This window comes from Trichosurus vulpecula, chromosome 9 (assembly GCF_011100635.1).
Source record: "Trichosurus vulpecula isolate mTriVul1 chromosome 9, mTriVul1.pri, whole genome shotgun sequence".
In the NCBI taxonomy this organism is placed as follows: domain Eukaryota; kingdom Metazoa; phylum Chordata; class Mammalia; order Diprotodontia; family Phalangeridae; genus Trichosurus; species Trichosurus vulpecula.
This window is the reverse complement of record NC_050581.1, coordinates 192,250,988-192,276,790: the sequence shown is the minus strand read 5'-3', so window position 1 is coordinate 192,276,790 and position 25,803 is coordinate 192,250,988. Positions and strand designations below refer to the sequence as shown.

At 46.7% G+C, this 25,803-nt stretch overlaps 1 protein-coding gene across 2 annotated transcripts in view; it reads right to left on the bottom strand.

Annotated features, from left to right (window-relative positions):
* Positions 1-2,335: 2,335 nt before the first annotated feature.
* The window catches only part of WDR48 (WD repeat domain 48), a 52,802-nt gene continuing 29,334 nt past the window's right edge, over positions 2,336-25,803 (bottom strand). The window contains exons 9-20 of one of the 2 annotated variants that reach the window (XM_036738027.1): positions 25,166-25,240; positions 23,917-24,019; positions 22,043-22,140; positions 20,141-20,248; positions 19,601-19,697; positions 18,644-18,739; positions 14,649-14,729; positions 9,088-9,193; positions 7,656-7,743; positions 6,440-6,516; positions 5,781-5,973; positions 2,336-4,361 (exon numbers count right to left, since the gene is read on the bottom strand). In XM_036738027.1, coding sequence (XP_036593922.1) covers positions 4,266-4,361; positions 5,781-5,973; positions 6,440-6,516; positions 7,656-7,743; positions 9,088-9,193; positions 14,649-14,729; positions 18,644-18,739; positions 19,601-19,697; positions 20,141-20,248; positions 22,043-22,140; positions 23,917-24,019; positions 25,166-25,240 — 1,218 coding nt within the window. In that variant the 3' untranslated portion in view covers positions 2,336-4,265. The remainder of the gene's footprint in view (positions 4,362-5,780; positions 5,974-6,439; positions 6,517-7,655; positions 7,744-9,087; positions 9,194-14,648; positions 14,730-18,643; positions 18,740-19,600; positions 19,698-20,140; positions 20,249-22,042; positions 22,141-23,916; positions 24,020-25,165; positions 25,241-25,803) is intronic. The other variant, XM_036738028.1, reaches the window with a different exon arrangement.

Sequence of the window (25,803 nt, the reverse complement as noted above, 5' to 3'; positions counted from 1 at the left end):
TTGTCTTTGTTTTCTTCCTTGTTCTCTTGCACAAAATCCAGTGGGGCCCATGGGTGGGAGGGGGAGATGGGAGGGAGACAGGAGGGTGAGCTTATTCTGGGCCAGAGTAAACCAGGGGAGCTGTGGATGCCAAGCAGGCATGAGATGAGGGAGGAGGCTCAGAGACAAGGATGAGAAGTTGGTCAGCGGAAAGCACGGAGGCCGGAGTGGACTGTGTGAGGCGGAGAGCGTGGCGAGCCTCAACTTAAGTCTGTTCCTTATCCAAGGGAGTTCGGGAGGCACTTTGCTGCCATAGTCCCCTTGGTGAGGTCGCTGCAAAACGCACAAGAACGTGGGCTCCCATGGTCCAGCTCAAGGTGGCCGTCAGCGTGGGGGCCTCCCATGATGAAGAGTTACCTAGCCGCCATCTGTCTGTTTCCTTGGCAGCCCCTGCCTCCTCCCAGGGTGATTGTGAAGCTTGGGTGACATCCTCTTTGTCACGCACAGGAGGCAGTCCACAGATGCTGCTTCTCTCCCCTTTTCCCAAATGCTTGATTGCTGTGGGACCCCAGGCTTGTCACTTTCCATGCCTCAGTCTGTTTTCTCACCTGAGAAATGGAGGGCTGGACTTGATGGTCTTTAGAGTTCCCCCAGGCTCCAGTGACCTTAGAAATGGACCAAAGAGCAGAGTGGAGACAGGTTTGAACCTGGTCCTTACTGCTAATTAGTGCCTGATCCTAGACTGAGCTGGAATCTTGCCTACATGCCTAGCTAGTTAGTGACAAGATGTGGACCTGGGTTCCAATCTCACCTGTCACTAGCTGTAAGGCTGTGGGCAAATCTCAGTGAACGTCCTCTGTGTGATGGGGATACAGGCTAAGGTGATGCTGCTGTGAACATCCGCGATCCTCTGCCGCTCTTGCTGCTTTGTGACTGACGGGAACCCCCACAAGATGTTTCGTGTGAAGTGGAAATTTGGGGGGAGGGGGAAACGATCTTTTCTGATTCATATGGTAGAGATATGTGCCATCACTGCTGCCTGGCGTCCCCAGAGCCCACCTTAGCCTCTGGTTTTGGTGCAGGCCCCCACCAGGGACCCTCCACAGGGATGTGGTCATAGCCTTGGTCGCTGCTGTTGTCAGCCACAAATGCACCACTTCTCCCTTCATCTCTGACACCCCTTTATCTGATCCCCATCTGCTGTCATCCCAGCTCCTCCTGCCTGGGACTTTTCATCCTTCCCATGAGCTCCAATCTCTTCACTGTCCCCTGCACTGAGTACACTTGTCTCCTCCAGTGGATCGCCTCCTCTACCATCTGCACACAGTCACCTGTCTTCTGTCTCTCTGTCGGCTGGTTCTTTCCCTACAGCTTGCAAGCACGCCCGTCTCCCCTCCTGGCTGTCCTGCCCCTTCTGAGTCTCCTTTGGTGGGTCTTCCTCCATACCTTCTCACAACTGGTGATCTCATCAGCTCCATGGGATTCAAGAATCATCTCTGTGCCATTGACTTTTAGACCTATTTGTCCTGCCCAAATTTCTGCCAGCCTCCAATCTGGCATCTCCAACTGCTATTCAGATACTTCTGAAAACTAAATGTCCAGTAGTTGTGTCCAAAGCTGAGCTCATCTTTCCCTCCAAAGTCACTCCTTCCTCCCTTCCCTCTTATTGTGCAGGGAAGGTGTCATTATCCTGTGACCCAGACTCGCAGCCTTACTGTCACCCCCCGGCCCCTGCTGCCCATGATGTTGCTAACTTGACAAACCTCTCGTGCTCGGTCCCTACGGTCTTCCAACACTGCCCCCTCATCACCTCACCCTGCTGGTGGGGCTGCCTGCTTGAGACTCTCCCCCTCTAGTCCAACCTTCCTTTACTCCATGTCCAAAGTGTCCTGTCTGAACATGCCGCCTTCTCATTCTCCCCATTACCTTGAGGATCACAACCTGGCCCTGTCCTCCCTTTCCAGGTCACTGCACATACTCTGGGATGCAGTGATGCTGCTATCCCTGCCTCTTGGCTTCCTCAGAGCTCAGCAAAGATCTCGCTTCGTACAGGAAGACTTTCCAGAGATCCTCAATGCTAGTGCTTCCCTCTCATTTGTCTGTCGCTTGTTTGTACATAGCTCTTTGCATGGGCTCTCCCCCATTAGGCTCCTGGAAGGCAGGGGCTGTTTTTGTCTGTCACCATGCCGAACACAATTCCTGGCACCCAATTAAATACTTTTTATAAATTTAATTGCCCTCATCAACAGATGCCAGATAATTCTAGCACCAACCTGAAATCTGACTTAAAAAACACAAAGCTGTTAAAGGGGAAAATTATGACAGTGAGTTGAAATAAATGCAACTTCAATTTGAAATATTTTAACTAAAGCCTTTTATTCTATACAACTGTGAAATACAGATTATTTACCCTTTTGGCATTGCAGACTCTGTCAGACTTTCCTGAAATTGCATTACTGAGTTGGTTAGAAGGAAAAGGAAGGGAGAGAGGAAGGGGGAGAGGGAGGGGAATGAAAGAGAACCCTGGTGGAGCTTAGGTCCATGAAAGTAAAGAGGGAGCAGCAGCTGTAAAACTTGGGCACCCACAGGGACCTGGAAGAACTCACTTCCATCAGAAGAATGGCTCCTCCTGCTCACAGGATTTACGATCAGGAGCCAACTGATAAGTTCCAATGGCATTTCTTTTTTCCACCTAATTCAGAAACATTGCTAAAAATGTGCCACCACAGCACGTGATGCATCCCACTGCATACCCCCAGTTTTTCTCTAAAGGCAGGAGCCTGTCCGAGTGGACTGGAGATGGAGCACGGTGTGTCTGTTTAGCTCCTGCAAGGGCAGGAGGCATGAATTGGCTGCTTTCCAAATGAAGCCTGATGGGAGTGAGAGAGCCCAGTCCTTGCAGGAGTGTGGACTGGAACCTTGTGGCCCCAGAGCTGTCTGCTGCCCCTGGCTGCCCCACCCCCCAGAGATGTAGAAAATAATTCTCCCCAATCCTCTCCTGTCCCCCCACACCACAGGAGGGGCTGGAGCAAGGCCAGGAAGAACATCTGCATGGAACAAGCCACCCTCCAAAGGCACTTGTGCTTCTGGCCTGGGACAGGAGTCTCGTCTTACACAAGTCCTCGGGGTGGACCTCTGATCTGTTCTGCATACAAACAGCCTTTGGGCAGAATCCAAAGTTCCATTTTTTTCCCTGCCAAAAGTTGAAATGTTTTTTCCCCCAATAAGTTAAACTCTATACAAGACCCAGATGACTGACCGTATGAAAGCTTTAGATCATTAGAAAGAACAGTGAAAAGAAGATCTAAGTGTAACAACAACAAAAGGCATATAAAACTTTGGAAAACAAAGAGCTACTTTAGATTGAACATCAAATTAATCTGCTCGGATACTTCTTTACTCTGACAGAAATTTCAGGTAACATTTAAATGAAGCTAAAATTTCAGAATGCTCTTAAGTTTGAACAAAGTTCAGGTTTCCACCTGGAGTTGTAACCTGAATTTCAGCTGGCGCAAGTCCCAACTGGACACGGTGCAGGAAGGAAGAGAGATGGCTAAGTTTGAATTGGCTCCTGCTGAAAAAAGTGCTGACTCCATAATGATGCCGACATCACTGAACTGACCCCGCAACCGTGTCTCTGGAGTGTTCTGCCTCAGGATTGCTGAACTTCACCAGATCTTTCTACAAGAACACATCTGAAGTACAGTATTTAAAAAACCAGTCTAATATTGTAAGTGAACGGGCTGCCTTCAGGGGTGCAAGGCTGTTTCCCCATTAAAAAAAAAAAAGATCTTGTCTTTGATGGTGAAAATTATTTGATTTTTTTGATGACCAGCTTGAAAGGTCATCGCAGGTGCTCTCTGAATGGAATGTGCTTAAAAAAAAAAGACGAGACATCGTGCAGGTTTGAATTACATTTGGAACACAGTGACAGATATGGCCCCCAAGTGTCTCCTAACAAGCATGACGAGGTCATTGGAAAAAAAAAAAAAGGAGAAGCAGAGTCTGCCTTGGCCTGGAGGGCGCTCCTCGCACACACCTCCCTTCACCTGCACACGCTGCCTCCCTTGGGGACAGACTGGAGTCTAGGCCGGAAAGACTGTGTTTCTATATTACATCTCTATTAGTCACTTCAGTTAAAAGGGGTAATCTCGGTCCGTACTGAATCGATCGTTAGAAGTCTCGCTACTGTGGGGGTTCAGTGGGCTTCACTAGGTAGTACTACTCTCAGGACCACAAGAGGAAGGTCAGTAAATGAATACCCAGGAGTGTTTGCCCTCACGGCCTCACGTGGACTTCTGACGGTAATGGAGGGTGAGGTCACCGCCACTCTTCCATATGAAGTGTTTTACTGTTCGAAGGTCCATATTTGGGTCCAAAACCTGAAAAGAATGAAATGGTGTTGCAGCTGGGCCCCTGGCTCACTGGCTGTTCTCACCCACAGGGGAGGAGAGGAATCCCAGCTGGGCAGGGGTGGGGGACTGGCAGCTCAGGCATGGCTGGGCCTTCCTTATCCCTGCATCCCACAACACACAGCACGGTGCCCTGACAAGTGATGAATGTGGGGTGGGGCAGGGACATGTGTCTTTGTGCTTCGGTGAAGACGAAGGAAGAGTGCGCTCAATGACGCACCTTTGCCCTAACTCTAGGTCGCCTTCTGTGGGTGTCACTGCTCAAAGGCCAGAGACAACAGGAGCACCAAAGGGAGGCTGCCAGTGAACCTCCCCCCTGCCCGCCCCACCTCTGAGGTCCACGGGATATTTATTGTGCCCTCGTGCTGCAAGGGACAGGAAAATTCAGAGGGAAAACACTCGAGCTGCCTAAAGCCCTTGGCTAGGAAGTACATGAAGACCAGCCCAGACCAACCTGAGCTCACTTCCCTCTTCTTGTCAGCGGCATTGCCATTCATCCAGTCACTCATGAGTGAAAAGCCTAGGTTCCACCCCCGCCGCTAATAAAGAAGCACTTATTAAGCACCTACAACGTACCAGGCACTGTGCTAAGCCCTTTACAAATAGCATCTCATTTCATTCTCACAACCACCCGAGGAGGTAGATGCTATTATTATCCCAATTTTACAGGTGAGGAAACTGAGGCAAAAAGACATGAAGTGGCTTGCTCAGGGTTGCACAGCTAGTGAGTGTAAGGCTGGATTTGAACTCAGGCCTTCTGATCCAGGCCCGTGCTTGATCTACCCACTGCACCTCTCCCTGGGAATACAAGAGCCTTCTAACTGAGCTGCCCACCTCCGGCATCCTTCAAACCCACGAGCTCAGTCATCCCATCCAATGTCTAGACGAGGCTCTCCTGTTCCAAGCCTTTCACCCACTCCCGCATAAGCCCAAGTCCTCATCGCCCTTGGAGGGAGATGAGATGTGGCAGGACGTTTGGTGAGCCAGGAGCCTCTGCTCCCACCCCCAACACTGCACTGTCGACAATTCAGACCCGAGGTCCCCCACTCACCTGCCTCTGCCTTAGGCCTGGTGAGCCCCTGGCTCCCTGAAAGCCTAGAGACATCCATCTGCTTCCCTAGATCCTGATCTGGCCTTCGGAGCTCCTTAACATGTTTTTTAAACACCATCCCTACCGACACTGAAGACTGACCCTCTTGCAGTGGGCACTGAGGAGAGTGACCCACAAGCGGCTGGCCACGCAGTCCTGCAGGGCAGGCCTCTTGGGCTTGGGAGCAGGGGTCAGTTCACAAAGATTTCTCAACCCGAGCCCCCAGGCCCCGGGATCTGCCATGTCTCTCTATCTCTCCCATGGGAAAGGCCCAGACTGAGGTCCTCACGTCAACTCACTTGGTCCTGGCACAAAAGTTCAATTTTCTCCTCCGCCAGCACAGCGATGTCCTCTTCTTTCTCCTGTTCTCCAGTTTTTTCATTGTTTGACGAGCTGGTGGTCTGAGACTCACTGTCCAAATTTATGATTTTCTCGTAAACATGCTCCATCACCTTCCTGACTTGGAGCATGTCACTGGCAGACAGTCTATCTCTGGGAAGGGGAAGGTAAAGGTCATGTTGTGAGAAAGGTGAAAGGCAAAGAAAAAATTCATTTTCTACCTATCAACTCTTAGGGGGCTGGGTCTGGGAAAAGACAGACACCGGCAGGGTGGGAGGTCTTCCAAGGACTTTCCCAGGGATCCCTGCTAAGACAAGGACTCATGTGTTGCCTTCTCAGGCTGCCTGTGACCTCACACCATTGACCCTCAAATGTACAGCATGGGGGAATGGGCTGCTGGATCTCAAAGCCCTTAGGAGCGACCTCCTCTACATTGCAGGTTTGGCTAAAAATTGATCACAAGGACACATTGAGGAACCCCAGCCCAGATTATTTTAGATGAGACCCATAATGTTCAGGTTTCTAAGGGCAGCCTTCTCCTCTCTGACCACAAAACATAAAAGGAGCCTGTCCCAGCTAATAGGGCTTAGGAAGACAAAAGGCCCAACCCTTCACTTACTTCTTTAAGGTTTTTGCCCCTGAAGATGAGTGAGGTTGGAGGTAGAAGGGAATTTTGTTGAATTTGGGCATATTTTTCTGAAAGAAAATATGATATCATTACAATTGTATACTAATGAGTATAAAAGAGAAAGCTCCCTTGAAGCACAGATTAAACTCATGGTTTTTAATTAAAATTTATTTTACAATTTGGTATGATTTTCTCATAACAAAGTACCAGACCCCATAAATAGCCTTGAAAAAAATTATCAGAAAAGTGCAGAAGGTCATACTGGAATCAGAACAAAAACATGAAATACTCCAATGGAAAGCACATGACAACGTGGAAGTTATAAACACTTTTCTCCTCCAATACATACGACAGTCTCTCAGAGTCCTTTAAAAAATCCTCACATTGTACATTTTAAGGAAGCATCTTTCTTGATGGAGGCTTTCTTTCCACAAGTTAAGCTTCCACCCTGGAGAGTCCCCCCAGTGAGACAAGAAGCCCCCATGATTTCCTCTCCTCCTCCCTAAGCAGCAGCAAGGCGCAGGGGAAGGAGTCTGGACCCCAGTGGTGGCTGCCCCCCCCCCCACCCCCTTCCATGCTGCTGGGCCCCCTGGAAGGTGGAAAGTGTCCTTGTGCTGATGACCTCCTCACAAGGTGCTGCTAGGAGCAAAGTGCTTCTACTCGCTCTCAAGCACTTGGGGTGGGCAGTTCTTGTTACTGTCTCTGAACGAGATGGTCAGATGGGCCCGGCTCATGCTGGGAACACTGAAAGGACCCTCAGCTGGCACGGGGCGTGAAGCGGAGAGCTGCCTTCAACTTTGCAGACGTCTGGGCGCTGTAAACCAAATGCCCAGACACACGGCCTGAACCGTGCCCTTTGTCTTCAGGCCTCTCAACTGGGTGGACAAAGCCTGCACCCCACGCAGAGCCCTCTGGCGTCCTCCTCCCAAGGAGTCGACCACAGGTCTAGAGGCAGCAGGAAAGCTGTCTCTTCAGGGGGTGGCTCCCATACACAGAGAGGAGACACTGGCTGTTGAGAGCCCAGCTGGCTTTTTAAGGCTTGGGGGGCTTCTTGGGGGCTGGGTCCTGTCAGGAGGGAAGGCCGGCCCTCTGCAGGCCTGACAGTCACCATTACAATGCTCTTGGTTATTCAAGCCCTGAGCAGGCTTTCCTTTCCTTTCCTCAGTGTTCTTTAAGAAGACAAAGCAGAGAAGAGGCAGACACTTACATCCACAGTGATGTCAATAACCCACTGGGGCACTGTCTCGTTAAGCAGCATCGACTCAGTCTCCCCTCCGGAATCCCGACATAGCAACCTACACACACACACACACAAAGCAGGGGAGAGCTCAGTGACCCACTGACCATGCAGGAGCCCCAAACACAGTATCCCCTGACATGGCCACCCGTTCCAGGAGGAAGGCACAGCCTCAGGAAAGGCTTTTTCTTTTTAAGGGCCCCACTGGCCCTCTGGGTAATTAGCAGAGAGGGGTCCTCTCCCAACCTCCATCCCAGCCTCTGGTCCAAGACCAGTGTGAAGTGACTGACCAGGCCTGGAAGAGAAGCTCCCTGACACCCACCTAGTCCCTCAAAAGCAGCCATCCATAGGGACACTCAGGCAGCTGGGGGTGGGGGCGGGGTTAGAAATCAACCTCTCTCCAAAGCCGTGGGCAAGTCTCTCCACGTGCTGAGTCTCTGCGGCCACAGAGGAGGTCCAACGAGGTCAGGTTATATGGCCAGCTCTGATGCTGCTGCTCCCCAATACCTGACAGCTTTCAGCTGGGAAGCCACAGGAATGGGTGTGTGGGTGCATGTTTGTGTGCATGTGTTTGTGCATGCGTCTGAGTGTGAGACCTGAGCCTCCCTGGTCATACACTCTGACAAAGACCAAGTCCCAGAGTGCCACAGTCTTATGACCTTGACAAGAATGTCTTTTTGTTTTGCTAACTGCTTAAGCAGACACCTTGAAATGAAACAGGTGTGAATAGTCATGAAAAGTTCATTCCAAGGCCCAAGGCTCAAGGCCCCAGGCCCCAGGAAGATCCCATCAGCCTTGGGATGTGGCCTCTCACCCCTGAAGTGTGAAGCCTCTCATTCAAGGGCCATGACCCAGGGCAGACAGCCCCTTGTTTCTTACCTGGCTGTACCACTTTGGGGCTTCTATGACTTCTCCCCCAGACCCCCATGTCAGCGATGTTCCTTGGCACTCCCTCCCCTACAACTTTTAAACTCTCTTTGGTGGGCTCTTTCCCTATTAGATTGTAAGTTCCTTTAGGGCGAGGACTGTCTTTTTTTTTTTGTATTTGCATTCCCAGTATTATTAGCACAGTGCCTGGCACAAAGTTGGTGCTTAATGAATATTTAATAACTCTCCCATCTCTGTGCTGTGAAGAAAGAACAGGTGTGGGCTCCCAAGGATTAGGTCCCTATATTCCAAGGTGCTAACTTAGAATCCCCCATCTTGGTGCTAGAAAGGGGCTCAGATGCCACTGAGTCCAACTCATACATGAATGACTATCTTCCTAAGTGGCTCCCCGGCCTCTGTTGCTCACTCCTAATGTGCCCGACTCCTAGTGAGACAGCTAGTCTGGGATGTCTTTATTCAGGGCCCAGAGAGCAGGGAGAAAACCAAGCCCAGTCCAGCCCTCCAATTCCTCTACCTGAACAGGGTCCGGCCTCCAGCCTCGCCAAAGATCACCGGGGTGTGTGGAGGGACCTGGAAGTAGCCATTCCCCTTCTGGACTCGATTCTCCTGCTCGCCATTCACTGTGGGAAGATGCACATGAGATCTAGTCAGGTCTGGAGTTGTCCTGACTTGTCCCCAGGGGCTGGCAACCATGGGAGCCTCTTAACCCAAGTCAGGAAGTTTCAGCAGTTAGAAACACATTAAAGAGCCAACTAAAGCCAAGTTTGGGGGAACAAGAGTCAAGCCTTCTGTGAAGGCTTCCTGAGAATGCGCCTCCCTTGAGAGGGGGCAGGGGGCTCCCTCCCTCCCCCTTTCCAGGCAGAGCAGCAGCAGCAGCTGTGGGGGTTCTGCCTCTCAGAACCCTGCTTGGTCATCACTTACAGCTGGTATAGGTATAAGGAAGAACCCGAACCCAGAATGGCCCAACTCCACTCTCCCCCATCTGCCTCTCAGAGAAAGTGATGACATATATATACATAGCATTCTGAGCTCTGAAGGGGCAACTTCAACAGCTGTCACTTGACAGGCTTGATGCACAGTAAGACTGGCCAGTGATAGGGCTGCCCACAGCCCCTGCTTTTGTCTTCACTGACTGTGTGAAGCGAGAGAGGAGTGCTCTGAGGACTCCACACTGCTCGCTCCGCTCGGTCTCATCCCCCAACCCCAAGTGGCTTCTCCAGCCTTGGATGTCCTGGCCCTGTGATCCTCCCTGGCACCCCCATACTAGTGTGCCAGTGCCCCCAGGCTTCCCCACAGCCCTGCTCATTTCTTCTGGGTCATCTTGGGGCACTAAGCAAAACCTTTCCCCCTAAGGCTGCCACATTTCTCCAGGGTGGGTCAGGAGATGGGAGCATCTTGCCCTATGCTCCCCACAGTCACTTCCCTGCCCTTGGTTGGCTGTCTTTCCTCGACAGCCTTAAGTCCCAAGTTCAGAATCCTCTCCTTATCTTTTTCATGGACATCTACTGACCTTGTAGCCATTCACTAGACTAGATGGCTGGGTGGCCCAGTGGACAGAGTGAAGGACCTGGAGTCAGGAAGATGTGAGTTCAAATCTAGGCTCAGACACTTATCGGGCAGGTCCCTTCACCTCTGTCTGCCTGACTTTCCTCAACTGTAAAGTGTGGATAATAATAGCACCTCCCTCCTCCCAGGGTACCTGTGAAGATCAAAGTGTTCAGCACAGTGTCTGGCACATAGTAGGTGTTTCCCAAATGCTTCTTCCCCCTAAACCTGCCCCTGCTTTTAAACTTGGCTCTTTCTATTGAATAAAACCCCATGAATAATTGGGAGGTGGTCATTTTCTCCAATCCCCACAACCTCCCAAACCTCTCCGAAACAGAAATTATGTACGAAAGATAAAAACATCAGCAGTCTCCATGGTCTAGGACACGAAGAAGCCAAAAGAGAGTTAAAAAAAAAATTCCCCCAAACCCAGAAGTGATGCTTACTCGGCTCCCCTCCCCCATGTCCCACTCCATCAGCATCAAGGCTGCATTAGCAGACCCAAGGACATGACACAGGCTTACATCAAAACCTAACCCTGCCGTCCAGCCCCCCTCCCTCTCTCCAGTGCCATGGAGTTCCCTGCTCCAGGATGCAGAAATCTGCCTCAGCCTCAATAGCCAGTCTGGCCACAGACCTCCAGGAGCAAAAGCCTGCTTGTGACTGCATCCTAGAAGCACCAAGGCTGCCAAGCAGGCTCTGCCCATGCCAGAACTAAGGAACAGAGGGCACGTCACTGTGTGTGTGGGGAGCTATGCAGCACTCCACCATGACAGAAAGAGCAGAGCACCCAGCAGGGGCCAGTTCTGACCACCCAAAAGTCAGCTGGAGCAGAGAACTAGGCTGGTGAACCACGATATGCCCATTGTGGGCCGAGGCCAAGAGGCTTTGAGATTTAATCACCAAGTAAACCATCATCAGAGGAGAGGGAGTCAGGAAGTGAGTGATATGGAAAATAAGTGGAGAAAAAAAAGACTGAAAGTACCTAAGATTTCTGGAAAAAGAAAACTCAAAGAACTTGAAGATAAACAGAGAAATCAAAAGGAAAAATAGTAACAGCTGAAGGAAACATGGCCTCCAGATCTAGTATGTGACCTTAGGCATCTACAAATAAATACTGCAGAATAAAGGAAGGATCGGGAATTTAAGGAGAACATGGAACCACAACACGCTGTTCCTGAGTGATTTTAAAGAGAATTATGAGAGCAGACTTTATGGCCTGCACAACAAAAATAAAGAGAATAGAAAACTTGAATGTGTAGTGGCCTCACCAAAAGAAACGAAAGAGAAAACAACAGACTGAAAACGCAAATACACTAATGAAGGACAACCTAGAAAAAGAGAAGCAAAAACCATGATCATTAAAAGAAAATCTGCGCATGATGCAGCAAGACCTATGGATCTGGAAGATGGATGTGCAGAGACAACCTATGATCACAAGGCTCCCAGAAGAACCCAACATGAAATTTAAAAACTAGTGACTAGGATTGGCTGAAGGTGAGGAAAGGAAGGGGGAATCTACTTGACTGAGAGTAAAAAAGAGGAGGAAGAAAGATATAACCAAACAAAAGCAAGATAAAAAGGAATTAATAAAGAAAACCCTAAAGGGAAAGGGATAAAGATCATATGATAGAAAAAAAATTAGAAGAGAAACAGATCGTATACCTCTCACCTGGGTGAGAGATATGTTCTTAATCAAACAAGAGACAGAGGCAATTGTAAAAGATAAAACAGATACTTCAGCTATATGAAACTGAAAAGCTTTTGCACAGACAAAATTAATGCACCTAGGATAGGAAGGAAAGTATCTGAATGGGGTAAAAACCTTGGTATCAAATTTCTCTAGTAAGAGTCTTGTATCAAAGGTATACATGTTATATATATACACACATTTATGTACATATATACACGCACATACATGCATATACATATATATAAAAAAGACTAAAATATAAATATAGAATATAAAAAAGACTAAAAGCCATTCCCCAATAGATAAATGGTCAAAGGATATGAACAGTTCTCAAAAGAAGTATGAAGTATATTCACAACTATGTAAAAAAAAATCACTTCAAATGACTAGTAATAAGAGAAATGCAAATCAAAACAACCCTGAGGTTTCACCTCACACCCTGCAAATTGGCAAAAATGACAAATAATGGTGACAGTCAGTATCGGAGGGGTTGTGGGAAGACAGGCACACTAATACAATGCTGTTCGAGCTGTGACATGGTATAACCATTTTGGAAAACAATTTAGAATTACGCAAATAAAGTGACTAAAATGTCCATACCCTTTGAACCAGAGACTCCATTACTGAGTTTATATTCCAAGGAAGCCATTGATAAGAAGAAAGTCCTTACATACACCAAAATATATATAGCAGCACTTGTGATAGCAAAGAATTGGAAACAGAAGATACCCATCAATTGGGGGACAGTTAAACACACTGTAGTACAGGAATGTAAATGGAGTATTACAGAGCTGAAAGAAAGGATGAGTATGACGAATACAGAGAAGCCTGTTAAGATCTCCATGAACTGATGCAGAGGGACGCAAGGAGAGCCAAGGAAACAATGTAAACTGAAAGAACAAGGACATCAAGAATCAAAAGCAGATGCCACAAAATTACAAAACTCAATCAGGATTCAAACGAAGATCAGGGAGAGGACCCCCCCCCCCGACCCACCCCCTTCGTGGAGGTGGAAGGCCTATAGGTGTTGCACTTTCTTCTTTCTAAAAAAACAGGGAGGGGGAGGGATACTTGCGATAGCTACAGTGATGTAAAAAAACTGAAATCATCAAACTCCAGTGGTTCCTTATTGCTTCCAGGATACAATACAAAATGCTGTTTGGAATTCTTAAAAAATGTAATTGAGAAATAATTAACAAAATAAAAAAAAAACCAACTCAGTCCCATGGGGCCATTTTTTTGGCTTCTCTCTTCCTTTCTCTTTTTGAAGGTTTCTCATCTCGAGCTCCTCCTTTCTACTCCTAGTGTTACCTCCTCCATATTACAGGATTTTTCCTGCCTCTTCCTTCTCCACTCTCTGTCTCCTTTGGCTTCTATGTGACATCATTCCCCTTCCCCTAAGCCTTCACTTGCTCCTAAACAAAATACATGTCTGTCTTTCATCTGAGGTCCTTCAAAATCAAACTCCAATTAACTTTTCATATTGATCTACTTCCTCCTACCTTGAAGTTGTTCCCAAACTACGTCAACTTAAGCCTTTTGGCTGAACTCCTCTGAGATCTCTTTCAACTTGGGGAGTCAATATTTCTGTGACTTGAGGCTTCTTGAGGGCAGTGGCAGTGCCTTATTAACTCTTAGGACAGTGCTAGTACAGAGAAGGCTCAGGTAGGCAGCTGGGGCCACCACAGTACAGGCTGCTGGCCCTGGAGTCACAAGACCTGAATCCAACTCCGGCCTCAGACGCACTAGATGTATGGTCCTGGGCAGATCACTTCACTGCTGCTTGCCTCAGTTTCCTCAATAAAATGGGAATAATAGCACCTACCTCCCAGGGTGGTTGTGAGGATCCAATGAGATCCTATCTGTGAAGTACTTGGCAAGCCTTCAGGTGCTCTGTAAATGCCTGCTGGTAGAGCTACTAAGCATTATAGTGAGAACCAGGTGGTATCTCACAGAGATCATCTGACGGGCTGACAGCTAGACAGGCATTCTCTCTACACCATCTCTGCCAGGTCTGGCCATCTTCCCCTGGACAATGGCGTTTCTGCTAAGCCCCAATCTGCTTCTTGGTTGTTTCCACTCCCTTGTGCCCTGCACGACTGATCCAAGCCCTCTTTCACACTGGAAGGTCCTTTGGACCTTCATAGACAGCTGAAATGCCCTCTTTCCCTCCTTCCATCCAACTTGGTAGCCTGGGATTCCTTGATCCTGGAACAATCTTGGTCCTCTTCTATTCCAGCTGATCAAAGTCCCTCCTAAAACATGGCATCCGGGACTGAAGCAAGTGCTCCCAATGGCTCAGGTCAGGGATCATTCCCTTTCATCCTAACAGGCCTGTCACCTCCCCCACTCTGGAGATTTCATCTCTATTGGTGCCATTTAAAACCAAATTACTTCTTGAGTTGCCACGTCATCCTGGGGACTCAGGATGAGCTTGCAGCTTATGAAAACACCCAGGTCCCCTTCACATAAATGACTGCCCAGACCCTTCCTCATACGCTGGCAGGGAGCCAGGAGACCCTTCAACTGTCTGCATGTTGGCTAGAGGTATCTTCAGGCCAAAAGCAGGACAGCTGAGAAGGTCCTTGCTGATAGTATCATTGGCTCTTCTGCAGCAGATTCTGGCTACGAAGGAGGAACTATGCCCAGCAGAAATCACTGCCCTCCTTCTGGACACATTATTTCTGTTAATGTAGCCCAAAGTTCTTTGGCTGCTACATCAGACTTGTCATGAACACTGCCCCTGCGTACTCCACTACCCAGGGGGCGTGGCCATATCCCCCACCCCACTATTTGTGTGAACCCGAGTCCTGACATTTGGTCTGATTCGAGCGTACCAGTCTCGCCTGGCCAGTCCTTTTTTTCACCTGGATCCTGTCCTCCAAATGTGTTAGCCCTTCTTGCCGGCTTTGGGTAATCTGCAAATTGGAGAAACATGCCATCTATGCCTTCATTCAAGTCACTGATGAAAATGTTGAACAGAGTGGGAACAAGGATAAATTTTCCTAATAAAATCAAACGTTTAAACTACTAAAAATGAAAAGACAAAACTAACTACTGTGACCCAACAAATGAAGACTCACAGAGTCTCAGGGCCTGAAAATGCCTTGGATAGCATTTAGTGTGGTACAATGGAAAGGATGGTAGAAAATAGACTTGGGTTCAAATCCGGCCCCCAACACTTACCATTTACTTTCTGTGTGACCTACCCCCTCCCCTCCAGGCCTCACTCTACTGTTCTGGAGAATGGGGGGGCTTGGACTGGCCACCCTCTAGAACCACTGTGCAACCTTTAGCTGGATCTGTAACATCCCTTACCAGTGGTCCCCCAGGTTTTGCTTGAGGACCTCCAGTATTGAAGAATTCCCTGCTGATCAAGGGAGTCAGCCTGTCATGCTCTTGGCAAGGTCTGATTGTGAGGAAGTTACTGCTTTCCTGGGTCTTCTACCCACAGATCCTGGTTTTGATCGTTAGGGCCAAACAAAACTGATCTAATCTTGGTTCTCCATGACAGCCCATCCTTCCTCTATCATAAGACCTCTATCATTACTCTGTAATCTTCATTTTTCTAGCCTCAATATCGTTCAGTTCTTCAGCTGGTCCTCTTGTGGTCTGGGTTTGAATCCCTTTACATCTACATGTCCTCTTCTGGGCTTGGTTTCTAAAATGTGGCATCCAAGGTAGAGGGTGGTAGGACTGTAATCTCTTTGGTTCTGGACACTCTGCAAAACTGCACATGGGTCTTGCCTTGTGTGTCCCTTGCTAACTCCTCCTGGCCTACACTTTGAGGGCCTTCAGGGCCCCGGGGTCACCCCTTCTGGCCTCGAGGACCTGGAGCTCTTACAATTCTGCTGGTAGCTGGCAGGGTGACTTTGGACACATTCCTTCACCATTCTGTCTCATCTCTAAATAGAGGGTATACTACATATGAGCTGGTTTCTAACTCTGTGTCTCAGTTTTCTATCTGTAAAGTGGGACCATCCTATTCATAGTAAAGTGAAATTTTTCTTGGTAATGAAATAGCTGTCTTGTCCTTTCATACTAAAGAGGTGAGCTTATAAACAGGCTGGTTAAACATACTTTTCACAATTTCTGTTCTAACACTGTTCTAAAGTTAAATGGGAGATAGATCCCCAGACAAACTTCTGACATTTTTAAACAGCAACGGATCAAACTTGATTGTTTTGCAGACTGAAAAGACAGTTGGTTGGAAGGGCTTACTTTCAAGCTAAATTGTGGTTTTAAAGGGACTAAGATAAAACAGCAGAGTTCAGGAATAGTTTTGAAAGATACAGGTGCAAATGAAAACCCCAATTTCCAAATGTTTAGTGTTTTTCTGTGGGCCCTGTCCCCTGGCTATCTGTCTGGATGATAAGTTACAAGTGTTCTCTTCTCCAGTACCCCGGAGGTCACACCTTCTGTTCAAATATTAATTATTCATTAAGGTTATATATAGATTCAGATCAAGAAGGTACCTTAAAGGCTCTATTTAGTCAACCCCTTTCATTTTACAGATGAGGAAACTGAGGCCCAAAGAGAAGACTTGCCCAGGGTCTTAAAGGTATAACCAGGAGAGCCTGTGGAAGCTCCTGAGGTCTTTCTTTGCAGGTGACTTTTGCTTTGGGGGGAGTCTTGGTTGGGACAACACAGAATCAAACCAAGGCAAGCTGGATCATGCAATCCTGAAGCTCTGAAAGGCACTTTAGAGGCTATCTATCTAAGTACAATCTATTATTGTACAACCTAAGTACAACTACTGATTTTTACATGTGCAGAAAATGAGGTCATAAGTATCCATTACAAACTGTCCCAAGCTGTGCCACCACTGGCCACATATTAGAAACTAGGCAGACATTCTTACTCCAGAAGTTTCTGTAGCATGCTGGCTTTGCTCTCATGCATCTTAGGCAGAAGAACATGTGATTCCACTGGCACTGACCAACAATCGGCCCAGCCCAAGAACTGGCTTTTGAGAGTAACTGAACTCCTGGCACCCTTTTTCTCCCCAGAATACTCCTCTATTGGGAAAGTGGGGCCAACGTCTGTCACAACACTATCCTCCCAGGTGAGGAGTAAACATCAGAGTTCTTTAATTTCCCTCTAAGAATACTACTGTGGATAGTGATGGTGTCATGGCAATTTATCTGGGTTCTGCAGAAGGAAGGGGAGGACACAATTGCTCAGCCTTAACAGCTATACGGAAAGTGTCATTTGTAAAGGAACATGGCTAACTTTTTACAACCACGTGAGAACGGACATGGCCACTTTAGTGTTGCTCAATTAAAGCAGTCCTTCTGCAAAAGCGTATATATGTATTTCAATAATATGCCAAAATTCGAGCAATTCTGGGAACTCTGGAAATTGCTTTCAGCAGACGGAGCCCATGCTCTTGAATATCTTCCATGGGGACAAACTTTCATCCTTGGAGAACAGGTTTGATTTTTTGAAATAGCTCAGTTACATGGCTCTAAGTCTTGGGCACATCGTAGGTGGACCAGTATTTTGGTCAAAAATGAGATGCCATTATAAAGTGAGGAGACGAATTTTCTTCTGGCTCATGATCTGGACGGAAGACAATATCCGAATGGGCTTTCCAAAAATGTTAGCTTCATACTTCACAAGCTATTTTATGTCTTTAGAAGCTTATTCTCAATTTGCCAAAATATTTAGACCAAAGAACAGAGACTGTCCAGTCTTCCATTTTTTAAAAACTGGCACATGGAAAATATTTAACAAAACAGCTACTAGCAAATGTTTTAAAACAGCAATAAGGCTTAGAAACCAAGGACTTCATTCCTCTGACATACAGGCAACTTGATAAATACTTGCCATGTATTTTCAAAGTAGAAAAGTGTAGTAGTACACTCTTAATATCATACCAAAGCTGCAGGGAGTATTAATCAAGAAGGTTTTTTTTTTTAGGCAGCAGCTGTAAAGACGCACCTGGGCTTAATGGAAAAAACAGTGGACTCCTGTCCTGGCCCCATCATAGGTGGCTATGTGATCTCCTTGCTGCAGAGCCAGCCTGAGTTTTCTTACTGAGGTCTCATATACTCTGTTGGCAGAGCCTTAGAGAGCCACAGGGCACCTCCATGCACAGCCATGCATGAGACTAGGGAGATTTTCTCAACAATTCTAATCACTCTTTGTACCATCACGGCTGTAACAACAATAATAACTTAGATTCACAATATGCTTTAGATGCATAACAACCCTATCCAATATTTCCCTTTGTTCTGCAAGGCAGAAGTGACCCAGGAGCAGATCTAAGGGGCATGTGAGAAGAAACTCGCTCATGTCATGTGAGCCTCTGGAAGGCAGACAAGCTGCCTAGGGAGGGCTCAAGCCATGAGAGGCTGTCCAGATGTTGAAAAAGGGATCCTGGTCAGGTCCGGGCCAGGCCCAGATGGCCCTGAGGTCCTTTCCAACCTGGAGATTCAATGACAACTGCATTTCTTCCTTCACGACAGTGTAATGAGGCTCAAAGGAGAATGTGACAGGGCCACTGTTCCATAAAGCACAATGTAAATTACTGAGGTACAACTAAGCAAGGATCAGAGGAATTTGGATAATTTCTCCTGCAATATAGAAAACCTCCATGAAGTCCTGCTGTACCATCTGCTGGGGGTGCCCTGGGTTTTCAAAGGCTACACCAGTTCCAGCTAGAGGCCCATCGATCCTGGACTGTCCTAGATAATTTTGGAGGCTCTTGTCCTTAAACCAAGTGACAATAATTTAGGGAATGGTATCACCAAGGCATGGAGAGCTGCAGTCTAGTCTGTGGAAAGAGTACCCCACAGGCTCTTAGGAAATAAGTGTAGAAAACACTAACCATGGTTCATCTCATTTTCCTCTTCATCCATTGGATTAACATGGGTTCTGGGCCAATACTCTAGGAGAGCTTGCAGTAAAAGCCCTCCCAAGTTCACTGTAAAGAGAGTTCACATTACTCAAAAAAACAAGAAAAGAAAAAGATTATGAAACACAAATTATGTTCCCACCTATTTCACTGTGCAAATGCCAACAGAGTGTGAGGTCACTGACATAAGTCCTCCTCAGGGCCTCACTAATCCTGTGTTCCTGGAGGCAGCAGCCCCAGCCTCTGAAAGACCATGCCAGGGGAGGGACCCCCATGTTGGCCAGGCCCTGCCAGGATGCAAATGCCTCGGAGTCCAGGCCTGGTCACACTGGGCCTGCTGGCCAAGGGCCTCAACAAGTAAAGGAAATCAAGAGTTTGATCATAAGCAGGCTAGTTGCTAGGGATTTAATTCTTAAACTGCAGTTATATTTCAGTAATAAATCTAAAATTTTAAAGATCCGCAGATAAAATTGACATTCTGAATAATCCTGAAAACTCTCTGATAATACAGGAAAAACTTACGTTACTAAAGCTTATGTACTTGGGTTGACTTTAGCCCGCCATTATTGAAAGTAACATGACCTTGGTCTGATTTATCTTGGCCAAGAATGGGTTACTTTCAGCTGAATAGTAATGGTAATTAGTGCTACTTTCATATACCAGTCATTCAAAAAGAGTTAGTAACTGCTTCTTTTGCAGGGCTACTTCTGAATGAAACCGTGAAAACCTCTCTGAGAAAAGTATCCTAAGACAACTTCAACTCTATCTTCCTGTCCTTCCTGAACGTGATTTCAGGCTCAGGAAGCCCAGGACAAAGCAGAAGGAGCCCTTTGTTGGAGCAGGGGTCCTCCGCCTTGCTCCATCACTAGGAGGCTGAGCCCTAAAATGCCAGAGCAACCCTTGAAACAAAGAAAGTTAACAGAAACTCACATTTTGGATCTGACCCATCTGGGCTGCTAAAGCCAGCATCTTTTGCTGAAACCCAAGCGGCAAAGCAGTCACTCTCATCCAGTGTAATTGTCAACATCTGTTAAGATAAGATCATCAGAAGGCATTCTGCTCGACCCTAATGGGCAATTTTTGCTTATGTGTCAACCATGCAGTTGGTTAAAAGCAAATTTTAAACCTGGTTTCACACAATCTGATTAATCTACAATGTATTACTTACACTTGAAAATTGTAACTTGCATGTTCATAGACTGCAAAACCCTTGAGGGTTTATCTCTGCCCCACCCCCCCGTAACTAGGCAGTGACTTCCATGAATGTCTAGTGCACAGAACCATTCATACGTTGGATTCTAAGCTTAGTGCGCTGCCTGGTTCGTATGGACTGAAATAAACTCCCCTTAGCCTCCTCAATCTCCACCCTCTGTCAGTAACAAAGCCCAGCCGGCTTATCTATTTGAGAAAAATCACAACTACTGCAGGATGTCCAGGCCACCCAGCTTCTTACAATGTTTATAAACTTACCCCAGTTTTTAAATCAACCGAGAACCAATTTGGCACATACACCATTTTAAATCTTTTCTTAATTTCTTCTTCGAAATCCACTTTGCCAAGATCTTCAACTTTACATGCCTGCATTCCAAAAATTTTCAGAAAAGTAGAATAATTACTGACTGGACTCAAGAACATTCAATTCTAAATATGCAGCTTAGACTTTTACAAGATGTTTCTCTGGAGAAGAATGGAGTTTAGAATGCTTGCTTTAAAAAAGGAACATGATAAATCATCTCAGTTTAGGGCATTCCTGTACAATGACCAACCGCTAGCCAAATTGTATGGCTTAAGATGTCTTTAAAAATGACCCTTGTCTTTTATAAGCCTGGAATTTGTTGAAATCCGACATTGGCACCAAAGTGATGTGCAGATTCCTTTTAGCAATCTCAATCAGAAGAATTGAAACCACATGGAAGAAGTCAGGTTTTCCATGTAGCAAGCTGATCATCACCAAGGCCATGCTCTCAGCTCTCACCCAGGCAAGCGCCTGACACAAGACTCTCTCCTTGGGGGCTTCCATGTTTTCACCTTTTACTTCTTACCATCATCTTCCTCCCCACTCCCTCCCTTTATCTGCTGGTTCCTCTTCTTCACTCCATTCGGTAAGTATCCAAGGGTTTCTCAACTTATTTTTCTATATCCTTTACCACTTCCCTATCTCCATCTCTCTATGTGGACTGGCTCCTGAAACTGATGCCTCTTTCCTCAGATCTGGTCCACGTTTCCAGCTGCCTACCAGCCATTGCCACCCACATACAACGCTGCCATATTCTTTCTCCCAGACTTGCTCTTCCTCCTTCCCTATTTCCATTAATGGTGTCACTCACCATTATCTCAGTCCAACAAGCTTGGAACCATAGAGCTTGACTCCTCCCTCCTTCCCTCTTCTTTGCTCCCACATTCTACCAGTCCCTAAGGCCTAAGGATTCCCTTGCATCCCCTATCCCACTAGCTTCTTCACTAGTCATGCAGCCTCCATGTCCCGCCCCCGCCTCCAATCAAACCTTCAGGCTATCACCAACTTAATCATCTTGAAGAACCATGTAATCTTCCCCTGATCAATAACCTTTCCCAAAGTCCTTGATACCTACAAAATGAAATTCAAATTTCTTATCTTGACATTGTGGCCTCCACAACCTGACCCTAATTTATCTTTCCAGTCAAACTGGTCCAAGCCTCCTTCCCTAAACAGACCTGATCCTTCCCCATTTCCCCACTTGTGATCGTCCATCTCCAATGCCCCTTCTTCTCTCACTCGCCTTTCACCCAGCAGAGTTCCAATACCACCCTCTCCTTCCTTACTCTCACCCTCCTCTCTTCCTACCACTAGCCCAAAGCAACATCTTCCTCCTAATCTCTGACAGCATCCTATCACAAAGTAACATGTCTCATCTTCCCAACTCCCGGGCTGTATACTTTCTGAGGGGAAGGACCAAGTCACTCTACAATGCTGTACCCCCTTTCTCTCCTCCCAGGATGAACAGAGTCCTCCTCAAAACACAAGGTGTGCTAAGGAGGGACAGCTAACTGGAGGGAGGGTACAGGAAAATGACAAAAATTGGGAAATTCTTTTACTTAGTTTCTAGTTTTTCAGGACAGCAATGTGCGGCCATTCAGTGCTAAAGCCAACACCTTAACAGCCCCTGAGAGTAACACAACACTGAGGAGGGTAACCTTCAGTTATTTAAGAAATTCACTTATGAGTAATACTGCACACTCACTCCCTAACAAAGCCAGAGAAAATAATTATGTGAGTGTGTATAAATAAATCACATGCAGAAGTCATCTGGAAGAGCTGACTTGATTTTTTATAATGAAGAGGACTAGCAGACATAGAACCGGGGACTAGTAGCCAATGCAGATCACACTCACCTTTAGTACATCCCAATATGCCACATTATTGTTGGTATCTTTGGTTAATAGATGCCTCTTATCATTAAGAATGTGGCACTGAATAATACTGGCACCTCCTAAACAGGAAAAAGAACAGAATTTATTAGCAAGGCCTCAGTGGCATTGGCCTAAAGCCAATTATAGGAAAGTTGGCAGGGCACACATGCAGCAACCAAAGAACTCAAAGCAAAGCGGGCATGGGGGCAGCTCCTTCAAAGGCCTTTTTCAGGTCACCCCTGGGACTTCACATTGGGGTTAGGAAATTCTGGTGTGGACCCATCTTTCACTGAACAGCTGTAGTGGATGGCTGTAGAGGGCACTCCTGGGTGTTAACAGGAAGGAGTTAAATGAATTGTAGGTTTTCAACATTCAGGTGTATGTTAGAGGCAGATCTCCAACCCAGGTCTGATACACTCAAGGCTGACCCTCTATCTACTGCATCATTCACAAATGGCTTCATTCTGGCATATGTCCAGGAATGGTTATATGACCCATAGTCTTGTACTTCAAATTATAAAGAATTTGTAGTTTGTGGTTTTATGTACAATTAGAAATCCTATTTTAAGTTTCCTCTGTTAAAAGCTGTTGTTCAGTCATTCAAGTTGTGTCCAGTTACACCATTTGGGGTTTTCTTTGCAAAGATACTGGACCGGTTTGCCATTTCCTTCTCCAATGGATTAGTAAGGTAAACAGAGGTAAAGTGGTGTGGGTCACATGGCTAGTGAGTGTCTGAGGTCAGATTTGAACTTAGGTCTTCCTGACTCCAGACCTAGCGCTTTATCCATTAAGCCACCTAGCTGCCTAAGTTTAAAATAGAAAACCTTGAGAAAAAAAAAAGTGTATGGAATGCTTTAGTCAGAAATGCCTTAAATCTATCAGCAGATAGGTCTAGGGAAAGAAACCTTGTAATTATTCTAGGCTGCTCAAGGAACACTAACTAGAGCACTTGACTGTAGCCTCTTCTGAAGGCAGGGCCAGGTACATCTAGACCCTCACCTCCTCTAGCACCTAGGATAGCTCTCTGATGACAGGAGGCTATAATAAAAGAAATAAAAAGCCCTCTGATGGAAAAAAGAACAGCCCAGGGAGTGCAAATAAAATGAACTTTTGCTCAGTGAAAAATATAAAGTGGCGATGGGGTAGGAGCCCCTTTTAACTGGTTGATGGGTACTGCGGCTATCATCAGTCGGACTCTGATCCACGGTCCATGTGTAGAACACGGACCGACTGTTCTTTTTGGGGGATAGACTGAGGTCTTTAAACACTGGCTGGAAGCCCACCTGTCTAGAGGGGATTCCTATATGGGTCTGACTTGAATGAGATGGCCTCTGAAGTTCATTCCAAGTCTATCTTCTGGGACCGTTCCCCCAATCAGCAGTGGGCTTCACAGGATTGTTCTCACACTCTCACCCAGGGCCCTTTTTTGTGTTTGGATGGCTCTTTGTGGACTGAGGAATCAAAGCACCAATGGAGGTGAAAGCACTCACTAGGCAGTATTGCCAAGTCTTGACATACCAGTTACAGACAGGGGGCCTTGTTTAACTCCAGGACTCAATCTCCCCTCTCTTGGCTTGGGCCAAAAGTCAATGTTCAATTTCTGAACATCCTTGAGAGTGATAGATAATACAGAGTGTGACTGTTTTAAGAGTGCAAATACATGAAGTCAAAAGACCTACGGCCAAACAAACTCCAGGTTGACACCAAATAGCATGTTCTTAGAGGTTTCCCTTCTATAAAAGACAATGCATCTCATTTATCTTTCACTGAATTGGAATTTCTGCTAAGGAAAGGCTGGGTTATTCTTTTAAACAAAACCTTCACAATTACTTTAGTGGTCCAATCTCCCCCTTTACCTTTAATAACTTGATCAGGCTGTGTACAAAGGGGCGTTATAGGATTGTTACAGTCATTGTCGTAATCTCCAGAAGCTCTAAAGTTATGAATTCCCTTCAAAGTCTAAAAGAGTAAACAAACATGATCATTTTATGAGACTGCTGGAAACGTGAATGCAACAATTCTCAACCCAAGGATCTCTGACAAGCTGTTGGTTTCTTGTGGTGATAAAAACCAAGAGTAAACAAAGTCACATCCACAATCCTGAGCACAACAGCCTGAAAATACAGAAGGCATAAAAGAAACAAACAGAGAAACAGTGGCCTGATGGCACCATAGTACAATTTTAGAACTGGAAACCACATGACATTATCTAGTCCCATCTTTTCCTCCTTTTACATGAGAGAAGCTGAGGCCTCAGCGTACAGCTGGTTATGGGCAATCTTCATCAGGAGAAAAAGGGCAAAAATGAGGATGACTCCTCCACAGCTGGAATCATTACTGGACAATTTAAAAGGAGCTTGGGCAGGCCTATTTTCCCAGCAGTGTTTTACCTCCCAGGCCATTTTCCCTCTTTAAGAAACAAGGCAGCCAAGGTTTTTCCTTCATTATCCAAATTTCTCTCTAAGAGCATGACTCAGTTCCTCCACGGCGGTGAGGAGGTGACCCTTTATCCAGGTAGTGCCAGTCCCTGGCCAGCTGGAAAGGCCTTATTGGGCCCTACGTGGGGACTTGACGCCACCACCCAAGGACTAGATTAGTTAAGCTTAAAAAGGCTCTCTTGGCGGGCTGCCAGGGCCTGCTATCAAGCAGGGAGGGCCTGCAGCTTTTACTGGCAGAGGGAGGACTTAGACTGGGTGAAATCTCCACCCCATGAGGTAATGAAGCCTAAGTGTCCATGTTAAGCCATAAGAAGAAAACCGAAACTGTATTAAGTAAAAGTGCAAACATAATGAATGCAACAGAGCTTTTCAATTCTGTTCTAGGTAAATCGTGCTGCTCCTCAGGCTCACACAGAAAATGAAAAAGCCTAACAATTGTCTGAATTTGATCCATTCCATCTTGGGTTAGAAGGACAAAGAGCCTTCTGAGTCTGCTGCTTAGGCTCAGACCAGGACCTCCCAGGTTCAGAACATAGCTTCCCTTCTATGAAGGCCACAGCTCCCACTTTCCTGCCTTCAGCCCATGTACACGGTGCTTCTCAGGCCATGTGGACTCTTGGGAACAAATTCATGTTTACAGAGCTTAGCAATCAGAACAAGAACTCACCCATTTATTCACTGAAGACTTTGTTGTTGCAACCCAAATGGCAGGTGGAGGATCAGCTGACCTATCAAGCTCCATCTAAAGGACACAAATCCCAAACATGAGGACACGCTGGCCAGCCAGATGTTCTCCAGTGTTATTAGGGAGCCAGTACTTTCAAAGCTCAGACACCTTCTTTCCTGCACTCCCCCATCCCTCTTCCCTTTATGGGGTACCCCAGATGTGGCTTCTTCATATGGCATGGCAATATGCCATGAATGCCCAGCAGGACCAAGTTTCTAGATGTTTTAAAGCAGATTACCAACTGGAATGCCCACAGAAGTTTCCCAGATATGGTGGGTCACACTGACTGGAATTCTTTAGGAAAATGGCAAAGTGGCCAATTTGGTGAAAAGGAAACCCATGGAAAGCCTTGTTCAAGAATGGCTTTTATATCTGCATTGTTCCCGAGGTAGGTGGTGCCCTAAATTCAGTGTTGTTTTAAGCCCCCCGGTAAAGGGTGGAGGAGAGACTAGGAGGAGGAACTTCTGCTCAGGCAATTCCTCCCAGAACAGAAAATGTGGGGCAGCCTCACTGGCCTTCACTCCTTTGAAGAGATGAGCACAGATCCCTGAGGAGTCTGAGGGCTTCCATTTCTTTAT